Source organism: Mesitornis unicolor, unplaced genomic scaffold, assembly GCF_000695765.1.
Source record: "Mesitornis unicolor isolate BGI_N332 unplaced genomic scaffold, ASM69576v1 scaffold36200, whole genome shotgun sequence".
NCBI lineage: Eukaryota > Metazoa > Chordata > Aves > Mesitornithiformes > Mesitornithidae > Mesitornis > Mesitornis unicolor.
The window spans coordinates 1-12,185 of record NW_010158230.1 but is presented as its reverse complement, the minus strand read 5'-3'; the positions used below and the strand labels follow the sequence as shown (position 1 = coordinate 12,185).

At 39.5% G+C, this 12,185-nt stretch overlaps 1 protein-coding gene across 1 annotated transcript; it reads left to right on the top strand.

Moving 5' to 3' along the window:
- The first annotated feature begins 961 nt into the window (after window positions 1-961).
- RPF2 (ribosome production factor 2 homolog (S. cerevisiae)) lies at window positions 962-12,019 on the top strand. Its single transcript, XM_010182898.1, has 8 exons — window positions 962-1,008; window positions 1,570-1,702; window positions 2,553-2,590; window positions 3,341-3,380; window positions 6,057-6,138; window positions 6,243-6,319; window positions 7,482-7,581; window positions 11,913-12,019. The coding sequence occupies exons 1-8, from the start codon at window positions 986-988 to the stop codon at window positions 12,017-12,019; spliced, it is 600 nt and encodes a 199-aa protein (XP_010181200.1). The 5' UTR covers window positions 962-985.
- The last annotated feature ends 166 nt before the right edge of the window (window positions 12,020-12,185 follow it).

Genomic DNA, 12,185 nt, shown 5'->3' with positions numbered 1-12,185 from the left:
TCCACTGCTGCTAATAGCAAATTCTTCAGCTTTACTGATTTCACCAAAAAAAGCCCAACAAGCTGGTTATTTCACGTGCAGTTCAAAACTGGAGGGTGGTGGAGTGTGGAGTAAAAAGAGTATTGGGTAAGTATGACAGCTGGACATAGGATCACTGCCATAATCATCCTTGCCTCGTTACTGCATATTGTTCTGTGCCTAAACAGCGAGACCACCTCAGTAGTTCCTTGCCATGCCTGGTATTAAGCACTTTTTCTTTGCACAGTGTGATGGTTGCCAGCATATATGATGTTCAGGGCTTAAAAACGAGATTTTGAAAGAACTTGGGAGAAGATTCAATGACACTTGACTTAGAGGAGCAGAGTGCAGCATGGGAAGCGTTCACAGGCAGGCTGGGGATGGGTATATTCCGAATTGGATGTAGGTAGGCAGGGGAAGATTTTTCTGCTCTAGGTCTTTGGATTTTTAGCTGGGTATTTTGGCTTTCTTGTACCTTCAGTTTTCCAGTTACAATCAAACTTGAGGAGCAAATGCAACAACCTGCTCTGCAGGCTTTGAAATAGCCAGAAACATTTTAGGTTAAGAGGAGAAAGTGCTTTAAAAGTGATGCTATCATATTAGCGACTTCAGGCAGAAATAGACCTTTGGCATTTGGCTTCTATGATGTATGAGGTCGTGTCGTACAATAGCTGCATCGTTCTTTCCAAATAAGTAAATTTTGGGGGAATGGGGCTTAAAATTGCATCCTTTAGCTGTTCAACGTTGATGTGGTTCCCAACACGCCAGGGATGAGCGGAGGGTGAGCAGCCAGGTCACAAACACGTTGCCCGGCCGCTGCTGCAGTAACGTCCCGTTCCGCCGTAACTGCATCGTCACCCCCAGTCTCAAGATCCGATAGCGCTTTGCCATGTCCTCGCCGGATGTGACGTACCGGGTGACGTCAACTGCCGGCGGCGGGGCGCGCACGTGAGGCGGCTCGGCAGCGATGGAGGCGCTGGACCGGGTGGTGTGAGTGTGTCGGGGCAGCGGGGGGCGATACCGGTGGCGGCACCGGGCGGGGGGGTGCGCTGGGAGATATGGGCCTGCCCGGGGAGGGTTGGAAGGGGGCGGGGAAGGCCGGCAGGGAGGAAAGGCCCGTGTAAAACCTGTGGGGGGAGGGGGGAAGCTGGGTGCTGCCGACTTTTAATAACAAAACTTTGCGTTCTTCTCATATGCGAGTCTCTGACTTGGGGAGGGAGCGGGTGTGTGGGAAGCTTTCAGCCTGTCAGTAGTCTGTGGGAATTCAGATATAGTTTAAGCTTTAAATTATCAGAAACTGAAAAGCCCTAGGCTGTAAAATCAGCTTTGCTATGTTGGGAGGACAGGGGAAGAGGAGGGGCAGGGAAATACATTCATCTGAGGCTGGGCTTTTAGCACTGGTTGTAATTCCACAGGTTGGGATTAGTTTGAGTCACTGAGATGTGTTACTTGAACACAGCTTTTCCTAATTCTTGTTTTGTTTTACTGTTTTCTACTGTGCCTGGTGCTGTTGCTAATACTGAGTTTTTAGCTGTTAACTACTTGTTACAGAAAGCCTAAAACAAAGAGAGCAAAAAGGTTTCTTGAGAAGAGAGAACCCAAACTTAAAGAAAATACAAAAAATGCCATGCTCATAAAAGGAGGAAATGCAAACTTAACAGTGACTGAAGTGCTTAGAGACATTGTAAGTTGTTGGACATAGTATGTAACCTTTAATTATATATAACCTTCTGTGCTATGCCAAGGGTGTCTTCCTTTCTCTTTTTCTTACAGTTTGCATGTTCTCTGCTGCAAGATCAGTACTTTCATATTCTCCCTGTTCCCCAGATCTCAGACTGACCATTAGTCCAAATGTGTCACTACTTACCCCTCGATGGAGGTGATTTTCTTCCAGTTTCTTCTTTGCCAGAAGTTTTGAGTTCATTCTCCTCGTTATTATTTTTCCATGGTTGCTTGGTCTATAAGGTGAACTGTTGCACACCCATTTGAAAACAAGAGAATTAGGTACAGAATTGGATTGCACAGCTGAAATCGTATCTCTGAATCCTGTAAACTCCTTGTGTGTATTGATAGGGAGCTTTCAGCCTCTCCCAAAACTTAAGCTTACCAATCCTGCCTCCTAGCTGCGTACCTGAAAATATTGTAGTTGTTCTGCACTTTTTTCTCTCCTTGCTTTGTCATTTTCTTAATGTCTTATGCCAATGATAATCAGGTTGTTGTTCACTCCATGCTTTTCTTCGTGCCGCTAGAAGCTGAAATTCCACTATGTGGTGTTGATTTCAGCTGTTTCTCAGTTACTTTGTTATTTCTTAGTTTCTAGAAATAAGTCCTTCTGCAATTAATTTTGAACCAAGATTAGTACTACTAACTTGAAGAGTATTACTGTGAGCAGACTTTTTGACGCTACTTTTTTCTAGACTGATTTGCACAATTGCTCTGTTTCATCTGATCATGTAAGTTGTCAGGTTTTAGAAAAAGCAAGGCTGTGCACTTAAATGTATCGGAGATAATGTGTTTAATGTTGTCTTTTGCAGTATGCTGTGAAGAAGCCTTTTGCTGTACTGTATAAAAAGTAAGTGGTCTCACTTTGATATCTTTTGAGTCTTCTGATGAGACAGCTTTTGGTAATTTCAGAGCATGAATAGAGATGCTGGCTAGCGTGAGGGCTTGGGCAATGGAAAGGTGATGATGACTGAGATTCATCATAAATTTCAGTAGACTGGAAACAAGCTACACATGATCAGTGTTGGTGCTGAGCCCAGCTCTGTGCCAAGTGTTATGGAGCAGGATTCGGCGACTTGAACAGTTGGCTTCTCTGACTGATCTGTGCAAACAGCCAGCAAGGCTGTCAGGTAGGCTGGAGTTCTCATCCAAATTTTTATAAACTTGAATTACAGATTATAGTGATAGATACGTCTTGCTTGAAATGGGAACCCAGTATCTGTATGGACATAGTGCAGAGACATAAATTTTAATTTATGCTAAATTTAATGCTGGATGAACAAGCCGAGGCAGTTGTTTATGAAGTGCCACTGGTGGTGGTGATGGTCTTGAAGTCAGGCCCCAGGAGACGGGAAACGTGGAGGAAAGTACTTAAAATAGTAACAGTGGCACTAAGGAACTCCTGGCAGTATTAATATGGCTTATGGTTTGAACTAAACCTGAATCTCGACTGCTGGAGTTGCCAGTAGAATGCAGAATTTTAATGTTGTCAGAGAAGAAGTGCTTGTCCCAGCCTGTTGATTTTGTTTGTTTGTTTGTTTTGGGGGGTGTTTGTTTGGTTTGGGGTTTTTTTTAAATCTTTATTTGTTCCTTCTTTCAGGAAAAATATTACTAGGCCTTTTGAGGATCAAACATCATTGGTGAGTATAAACTATGTCTTCCCTTGTGACATTTTACAGCTTTAAAGCCATGAAGAACTTTACTGTTGAATAATTCGCTATTACTCCGTGAGGAACTAGATGAAAAACAAAGTTTATGGGGAGTTTGGAAAAGCTGAAGGCAGAGCTATGTCTAGATTTATGGTGTCAGGCATGTTTTTCCTCTGGCTGCAAGAAACAGTCGCCACGTTGTGAGGACTTTGTCTTTACCATAAATGCATGTTTCTGTAAACTGACAGGCAAATTCAGGAGTCTGTAACAGTGCTTGATATTTAAAGAAGAATAACGTGTTTTATTTTGGTTTTCTAAAAGTCAGTTCTCTGAAGTGACACAGTTTATGAACAGTTTGTTTTCAGTTTGGTGAATTCATAGGTTAAAACAGTTAAATGGAGGGATCGTAGCGTGCTGTGACTTCCTCGTGTTTGAATAGAGGAAGAAAAAGCCCAGCAGAGCAACACACGTAAACACGCGCATCAGCTGTCCAGGTGGTTTCTGGGAGTTCTGTCCCAACATTCTGTCAAGATCTGTCAGAAAAATGCACCATTTCAGTTAAATATGTGTGTTTGGCCTGCAAAGAGGTTGCAGAAGTGGCTCTTCAGAGGCTTGGAGGGTATTTTGGAAGGGAATGTGTGTTTGGAAATACATTTGGTGATATTCCCCTGTCTGGATTTGGTGATTCAGTGCTTTAAGGTCAAGGTAATTTATAAGGAGGAAGGCAAAAAATACAGGGGCCAATCCTAAGATTGTTTCTCACACATTTGCACTTCAAGTGAAGCATTACTTTAACTGCTGAAATACGTCTGTCATAAAAGCAACACATGTATTTCCCTCAAAAAAGTGAGGAAAAGAACATAGTAATGTACAGTTGTGGTGTTACAATAAAGACAAAAAATTAATTACCCCAAAATAAGTTGTTTGGTTCCCAGTGATTGTGATTTACTGTGCCACTGCTGACTCACATAGGGAAATAAGGGTCAGCTTTCCAAAACATGAGACAGTTGTTGAAATAATTCACTGAAAATGCACACTGAAGGTGGGAATTTAGGTGTATTGTATTAAGCAAATCTGTGTGTGAAGGAAAAAAACCCATACATACACACCAGGCACAAATGCATTTTCTTGTCTGAAAGGGGTTGTGAAAGTAAAGGGGAAACATATCTAAGGAATTAACTGTAAATAAAAATGGAAAGATGGGGAGAGATAGCTAGGGTTCTTTAAAAAAGTGAAGGCAGCCAATAGCAAATGCTAGAGAAGTTGCTGAAGTTGTTTTACACAGTTGAGCTAAAGCATTTTTTAATGTGCTAGGAACAAAAAGATCATTGTTGCAGCATAGATACACCAACATAGAAAGTTACTTAATCTGCATTAATACTGATGCTGAGGTGTTGTAGTACGTGCTTCTTGGCATGAAGCACAGTAATGCAGCCATCCTTGAAATGCCATGAGTGGAATGGAAAACTTGCTGTAGGCAGCGAGGAAAGATTTGCAACATCACTTGCCTGAAACTAAACCTCTTACAATCCCATAGCTGGAGGAGTTGGTTTCACAGTCTTACAGGAGCGAGCTGATCATCAGCTGACTGCTGGTTTAAACTTGTGATCGTTTCTGGGAAAACATGGCAGCCAAAATAATTCTGATCTTTTAAAAGAGTCCTTCAAGGAACTCTTAATTCTTGTAACCTCAAAACAATGGGATTGGGTCATTGAGAACAGTGTCAACAAGTAATCGGAGCCTAGAAAGATATGGAAAGTCAAATCAAGTTAGGGGTTTGGGGTTTTTTAACTTGGTTATAGGCTTTTTTTTAAAAAAAAGACAATTTTGCCATGTTGCAGGACACATTTGAGGCATTTGATTTTACTGGATCTTTTTAATAAAATACTTTGCTTTTAGAGAACTGACGTGTATAAACATGCATAATTAAGTGGTTCAGGGGGATGGTTCTGTTCTTGATCTGTCTACAGTCAGTATTTTCCAGGGACCTGGTGGCAGAGCTCCATGCCGAGCTGTGTGATTTGTGCGTGCCGTTAATCCAGCCTAGGATTGCTCCTGGGGGTGCCTCTCCTGACCTCCCCGAGGGGCACAGCTGCAGTGTTGCAGTGCTAGCAAGGGATGCAGTGGCTTTTTGTACTTCACAGTGTGGGTGCAGAAACACTGATACTTCTGGAAAGTACCCAAGTGTGAGAACATTAGAGATCCACAGATATTCCTGGGCTGCTTGTTGAGGGAATTAAGTGGTTGCACAGAAGCTGTTAGGCAAGGCTAATATGCTGCGTAAAGCTTAGCTGGGTAACTGAAATGAGGCATTACAGCTGCAGCCAACTTGCTAATACTTACTCTTCAGGCAAGAAGTGGTTGAAGGTATCTTGGGTAAAAACAAATAATGATTAATTATAAAAAAGGGCATTACAGATAAAATGGCAAAAAAATATTACTTTAAGACTTCATTAGGAAATAAGAAATGAATTGTTATTTGAATGTTGAATCCACCTACCAATTTTAGCTTATATGGACCTGGGCATACTCAAAACTTCTAGTAAGTGCAATTGCTCTTCTCGTTAAACTACTCCTTAGCTCACATGTTTGTGACACATACCTTCACCAAATGTTTAAATACTAAAAACTGGAACTCATTAATTTTGTTCTTTTCCTAAACTGTAGGAATTCTTTTCCAAGAAATCGGATTGTTCTTTGTTTCTGTTTGGCTCTCATAACAAGAAGCGACCTAACAACCTGATAATAGGTAATATGTCTCACTTGGTTAGTTTTGTTTTGGTTTTTATTTGGATGAAAGATCCAGTTTTCAAGGAATATCTATATAGCTGGATTCTCTTTTTACTTTCACAGGTCGCATGTTTGATTATCACGTCCTAGACATGATTGAGCTTGGCGTTGAAAAGTTTGTGTCCCTAAAAGATGTCAAGGTAAGGAATCACTAATTCAGTATTTCAGTGACATCTACTGGTGGATTTTTTTTGTGCACTGGCTTTTTCCATGCTTTGAAATAAGGGCAGAAGTTGTTTAAAAAAGCATTTCATGCTGTATATGAGGATTACTAATTTGTGTACCCCATAATGTTATTTTTATGCTTTGCTTTTTCTTTTATTTTTGGTTATTTTGAGCAAGCTTGCAACTCTTTGCAAATTCTTTTTTTGAACTCGATTTATTCCTAATATTTTCCTTTTTAATTGAAGAGTTACCAAATTCCTTAGTCAGGTTCTGCTAATGGTGGGTTCCTATATAAACTGGCGTAGGCTTTTAAAACTGAAATCCCTCTTCTCATATAATAACCATTATGCTGACTGAAATGAATCTGAAACGCTTTAGCACATAAATGCCAGTTTTCAGGGAACTGTACTTAATTCAGACAGGGAGCTAAGAACTCGATTATTTAAACCCAGAGAAAATTCACCTTTTATGGCTATGTTAGGCTCATTTTGGCACAACCAAGGCATATTTCATATGTGTGTACTTTTGTATCAAGTAGTTCATACACTGCAAAAATAAGGAATTTTTATGGTCGTTATTCTCATGGCAGTGTGTAAGTTGATGGGAGAGTCTAGAGGGACAGTAAAGAAATTATGGTTTATGAAGCTGAATCTTACCCTTGAGGTCAGATTGTGGTGTGTATCTTCATAACACTGTTTATAGCAGGAAAGTTGCAGTTAAATAAACATATTTGTTGCCCAGAATTAAAATTAGGTGATTGACTGAACTATCCTTTTAGCCTTTTTCATGTACTCTCCAGTGTCAGAAGTACAATAGACTTATTTGCCTCTAATTATAGTTTTCTTGTTAGTAGTTGCAGTCAAATTTACTCATTTTCGCTTACATTTTATGGTAAAGGATCTCTGCTTTTTTTTAATCCAACACAAAGAATAATACAGTTCACCCTTTTAAAAACAGTCTTTCTGTACACATACAGTATTGTTCAATGAAAAACAAAGTGTCTGTTCTGTCCATATTGACCACAGGTCACAACAATTCTTCATTCAATGTTGAATGGCTACCCTAACCACCAATAAGTCAGTATGTTCCCTGGCATGGTCTGAATTTTTGTTCTGTTTTAAAATTCTTATTCTGTAGAACAGTAAATGTCCTGAAGGAACAAAACCCATGTTGATATTTGCTGGTGACATGTTTGATGTAAATGAAGAATACAGAAGACTGAAGAGCCTTCTTATCGGTCAGTGTTTGGATTATTTGAGCAGTAGGGCTGCATAAATCTGTAGTGAGGTGATCTGCTGGGAAATGCTGGTTTGTCAATAAACGTTTGCTTATGTCCAGCACAGAAAGGAAACACGAACAGGCACTTGTAAGTTTCATGGCACCTTAAATTAAATTCAAGTTATCATCACAACTGTTAGAGGGGGAGGGGACTAGCCTAAAAGAAACTTTGTGTTCACTAAAATTCTTTACTTTGATTGTGGGAAGATTCTGGCATTTTTCAAAAAGTCTTTACTTTGTACTGGATCATCACTTTTCTAACTAATAGTTTTGAAGTATCTAATTTGAAGTCCACGGATTAGGTTTAGAAAGTAGGATCTTTTTCCTTACAAGAAAATCAAATCAGTGTAACTGAGCTTGTGTTTTTGTAATGAAAGCATTTTCTGTTGGAAATTTGACCAGTTCTAACAAAAGTGCCATTGATTAGAGTACTTGGAAAGAACATGTGCAGTGGAAATCAGCTGTAGATAATGGCTGTGTCATAACTTCAAGGCAGGCTTGGAGCTTGGTAAACAAACTCGCATAAAGTTTTTTACTGTCTCAAGGTTAAAGGCTCATTGTAGTTTTTTTCTGGGAACTGCAAAAAGCGATTATACTTTTCTTAGGGTAGCTTTTTGGGATGTAGAAGTTATATGGAACTGTGTTTCTCGGCACTTAAAACTGCATCTTGCTTGGTAGAACTACGTCCAGTAAGTAGGGTGGTGTGTTTTTTCTTTTTAATAGGTTTCCTAGAAGTAGATGACTCTTTTTTGTGTGTGTTTGGTTTTTGTTTTTGTCTGTTTTGTTTTGGTTTTTTTAAAGCTTTGGTAAAATACCGAAACTGTCTGAATAAGAACAGCCTTGTTCTTTCAGTTCCATTCTTCGGTCGTACCAATTCATAATCTTACAGCTTTGCAAGATCTTCATATAAAATAAATACTGGCTGGGCTTTCTTTTTGTAGGCAAACAAATAAATGATTGCTCTTTAGAAACAGATCTTAAAAATTAGAATTTTTTTCTCCTTAGTATTACAATTAATTACACCAAGATTTTTCACCTGGAATGAAACTGAGAAGGAAGCAGGAAAGGAGAAATTTTGCATCCTCTCCACACAGCTGACTGCTTCTTGGGATAGTTCAGAGGCCAGTAACTGTGCTTATAAACCTTTGAAGGGGGGTGAATATTGGATACGAAGTCAAGTGAGTTTTAATACTGCATGTTTGTGACACTAAACGAATATTTACACTGCAGGAAGCAGGTGCATTATTTTCTGAAGTGTATCTTGTTCAGGCATCTGCACAGTGTTGGTTCTTTGACATCCAGATGTGCTCATGCACCCCATGATCAAGCAGCTCGATACCTTAAATGGAAGACATGCATAGTTAGATATTTGCCAAATAACCAACTACTCTTTCCTGTCCTTTTTATTTTGATGCTCCTCTGTCCTTTCTCTGCCGTCAAATGTTCTCAAACTGACACCCAGTCTTTCTTCTTGAATGTACTCCAAGAACTCCAGGTCTTAATGTTCTGCTGACTTCTGTGAAATACCTAGGTGCAAAACAAGAGTTAAAAGAAAAGGTTAAGAAGTGTAAAGGCTTGAAGGTGTCGCTAACAAATTAAATTTTGGGGGGTAATAATTTCACATGCCTCAAAACCGCCCCTAACTTCTAAGAAAGAAGTGATTCTCTCTGTTCCTGCGTAAGACCGTGCTTTTAAGCTGCCACTCTATTGCTAGGATAGATAGAAAAACGTCTTTATAACAACAACAGCAAATATTTTGTTACTGTAGCAGTCTTGTTGAGATCCCAAAGGGAATATTAAATAGCTAACAGCTTCTTGTTGCCAGAGCAATGTGATGCTGGTGAACAACCAAGCTTTCATTGGCTTTTGCGGTATCAAAAGGGTTTATGCATATTTGGAGTATCATCTTACAGCAGTTTCTTTGTAAGATTAAAGGCAAGGGTAAATTATTTTCTTCATGGTAACCAAACTATAGTCTGCTTAAATTGTGAAGTGGAAGAAATATTGAGGAGAAATAAATGGCAGCTGCATTTTTCTTTAGAGATGTGGAAGACAAAGACATCCCATTCTTTCTCTTGGTTTTTGTTGCCTACTGATGTGGTAGTGTAGGAATTCATTTATGATGTAAGTCTTTGGAATGCACTTTATGAAATTATAATAACTTTTTATGCTTGTATTTATGAAATGTTTCATCTCTTACCACTTGGTTGCTAGCTCTGTTACTGCACACCCTTTTCAACCTAAAAACGGCTGGGCACTACATGACTTGCTTATAACACTTTCTAAAATGTTGCTTCCAGGAGACCTGGACAATTTCAGATTGACCATCAGCTTGTTCTTCATGCAGCATTTCTCACATAAGCTTTTCCAAGTGTCTCAAAAGATTTGTGGGCTCCTTCTGGCCAAGAAAGGGAATGGCTTGGAAATGTCTGGGATAGCGTTTGAACTCTGCAAATGCTAACCATAGCTATGTAGGTTACAGCATTACCAGCTTTTGGATATGGATACTAAAAGAAGTGTATAGGCTCATGTCTGAAAATAATTTAGGAGTTTAATCTGTAAATGGAAAGGTCCTGTGAATCTTTCTGCAGGGAAAAGTAAATTGGAAGTTTGGAAACACATTTAGGACAGGAGCAAGAGAGAACTGGGAATGGAAAGAAAGGAGAAAGCAAGTCTGTAGTGCAACCAAAGCAGGAGTTGTAAATTAAGAGTACATTAAAAAAGCTCTCTGGGTATAGTGAAGTATAAGGTTTCTGCAGCTCTTCAGCAGTGCCAGGAAACAGAAATTCCTGACCACCTGCATTTGTTGGAAGAGATCATCCTGTGGGTAAAAAGATGTTTGATGCCACAGGAAAATATGAAAGGGAGACATTGCCAACAAAACGACTGTAAGTGTAAGCTTGTGTACCCACAGAGAACTAGTTGAAGGGAAAATATAAGCAAACAAAATAGTTTATTTGCAACTTTTCATCTAACTACAAGCTCAACCTACAAGAGGAGGAGAGAGTGAGTATTTAAATACCCAAGGACATTTCCTGGCTAGACTCCAGCTGGTATCTGCCAGCAAGACTTTATTTTGGATGTCATTCCAGTGCTGATACTCTTGAAAAAGGTGGTGGAGGAAAAGACAGCAAGCTGAGGGATCTGAAAACAGGACAGAACGGAAAAGACTGATGTGTTTTGCATCTGTTAGCAGTTCTCTTGTGTTTCAGCATGGCCCTGTCATGTTTATTAGCACACCTTGTTCCCTCAGTCAAGGTCACATTCTTTCTCCACCCTCTGCATATGTTGGACAGATTGCTGCTCTGATTGCACAGTGTTTTTTTCAGAGCCTGGTGTAAGAACCTTACTAGAGATGGCTCGTTTTGTTTTTGGCCTGTATTTCAGTGTTCTCTTTGCAAACTAAGCAAGTACTTAAAGTGTCTTATTTTTATAGATACATGTGTGTTGCTTGTTAAATAGAGAAAACACTGATTGTCGTGATGAATACTGCTTCAGCTAAAGGACAGAAGTGTTTTTTGTGGGGAAGGTATGAAAAAAGCAATGTATCTGAACTTTTTCTCCAAGTCAGAGATAGAAAATAGGTAGGGCTAGACAAGATACAGTTTCTATCTGCTTTTTTACTGGTTTTGATCCTTCTTGTTACTCTTCCAAATCTGGCTCTGATTAAGAATCTTAAGTATAGGGGTTTTTTGAAGGATGTCTTTAAACAGATAACTGAACTAGTGGCTTCTCTCTGTTGATCTATGTTTAGCTGAGCATGAACTGGCCTAAGCACGAAATAAGATTTCATTTTTCTGATGTGATGGGAGCTGAATATTTAGAACAGACAATGCAATTATCCCAGTTAGCTTAATAAAACTAAGTTACTGCTCTGAAAGTGTATTTGCTCTTCTCCATGCACTGATTTTTAGGTAGCCTGCATATTGCTACCAGATTATCTCTGGGAAATCACTGTGTTCTTTTCAGGAGTTCTACACACGTTTGCTTTCACCAGTGCTGGAGCTAACACATGCAATGTTAAGTCTCTCTGTCGTGTTTTAGCCCAGCTGCGGTTTTAAGTAGTGGTTATTTCGTGAGATTCCCATTAAACATAAAGATTTGGCTTTTCTAGAGCCATTCCGTATATAGTCTTGCTTAGATGCAGTAAAAATATCTATATAAGCAAGAAGTTCCCATCAGTAGTGTGATGTAGGTCCATTATGAAATATACCAATTTGTTATAGTCATCTGTTGGTTTGATGTTCAGCCAAGAAACCTGGCATTTATTATTTTAAAATATTCTTTCAGATTTCTTCAGAGGTCCTACTGTGCCCAGTATCCGTCTGGCTGGTTTAGAGTACGTTCTGCATTTCACAGCGGTAGATGGGAAAATTTACATGCGGAGCTATAAGTGAGTATGTGTTTTATCTCTTTCTTTGGTTTTTGGTACACTTGTCAGCTTTTTCCCAAATTTACTCTCTAGTTGTGTAACTGAACTGTCTTGAGCAATAGTTTGCTGCGTTTAAGACATGTGTAGAGGTGTTCCAGCATAACTGGCTGAAGGAAAGAAGCCAGAGAGTC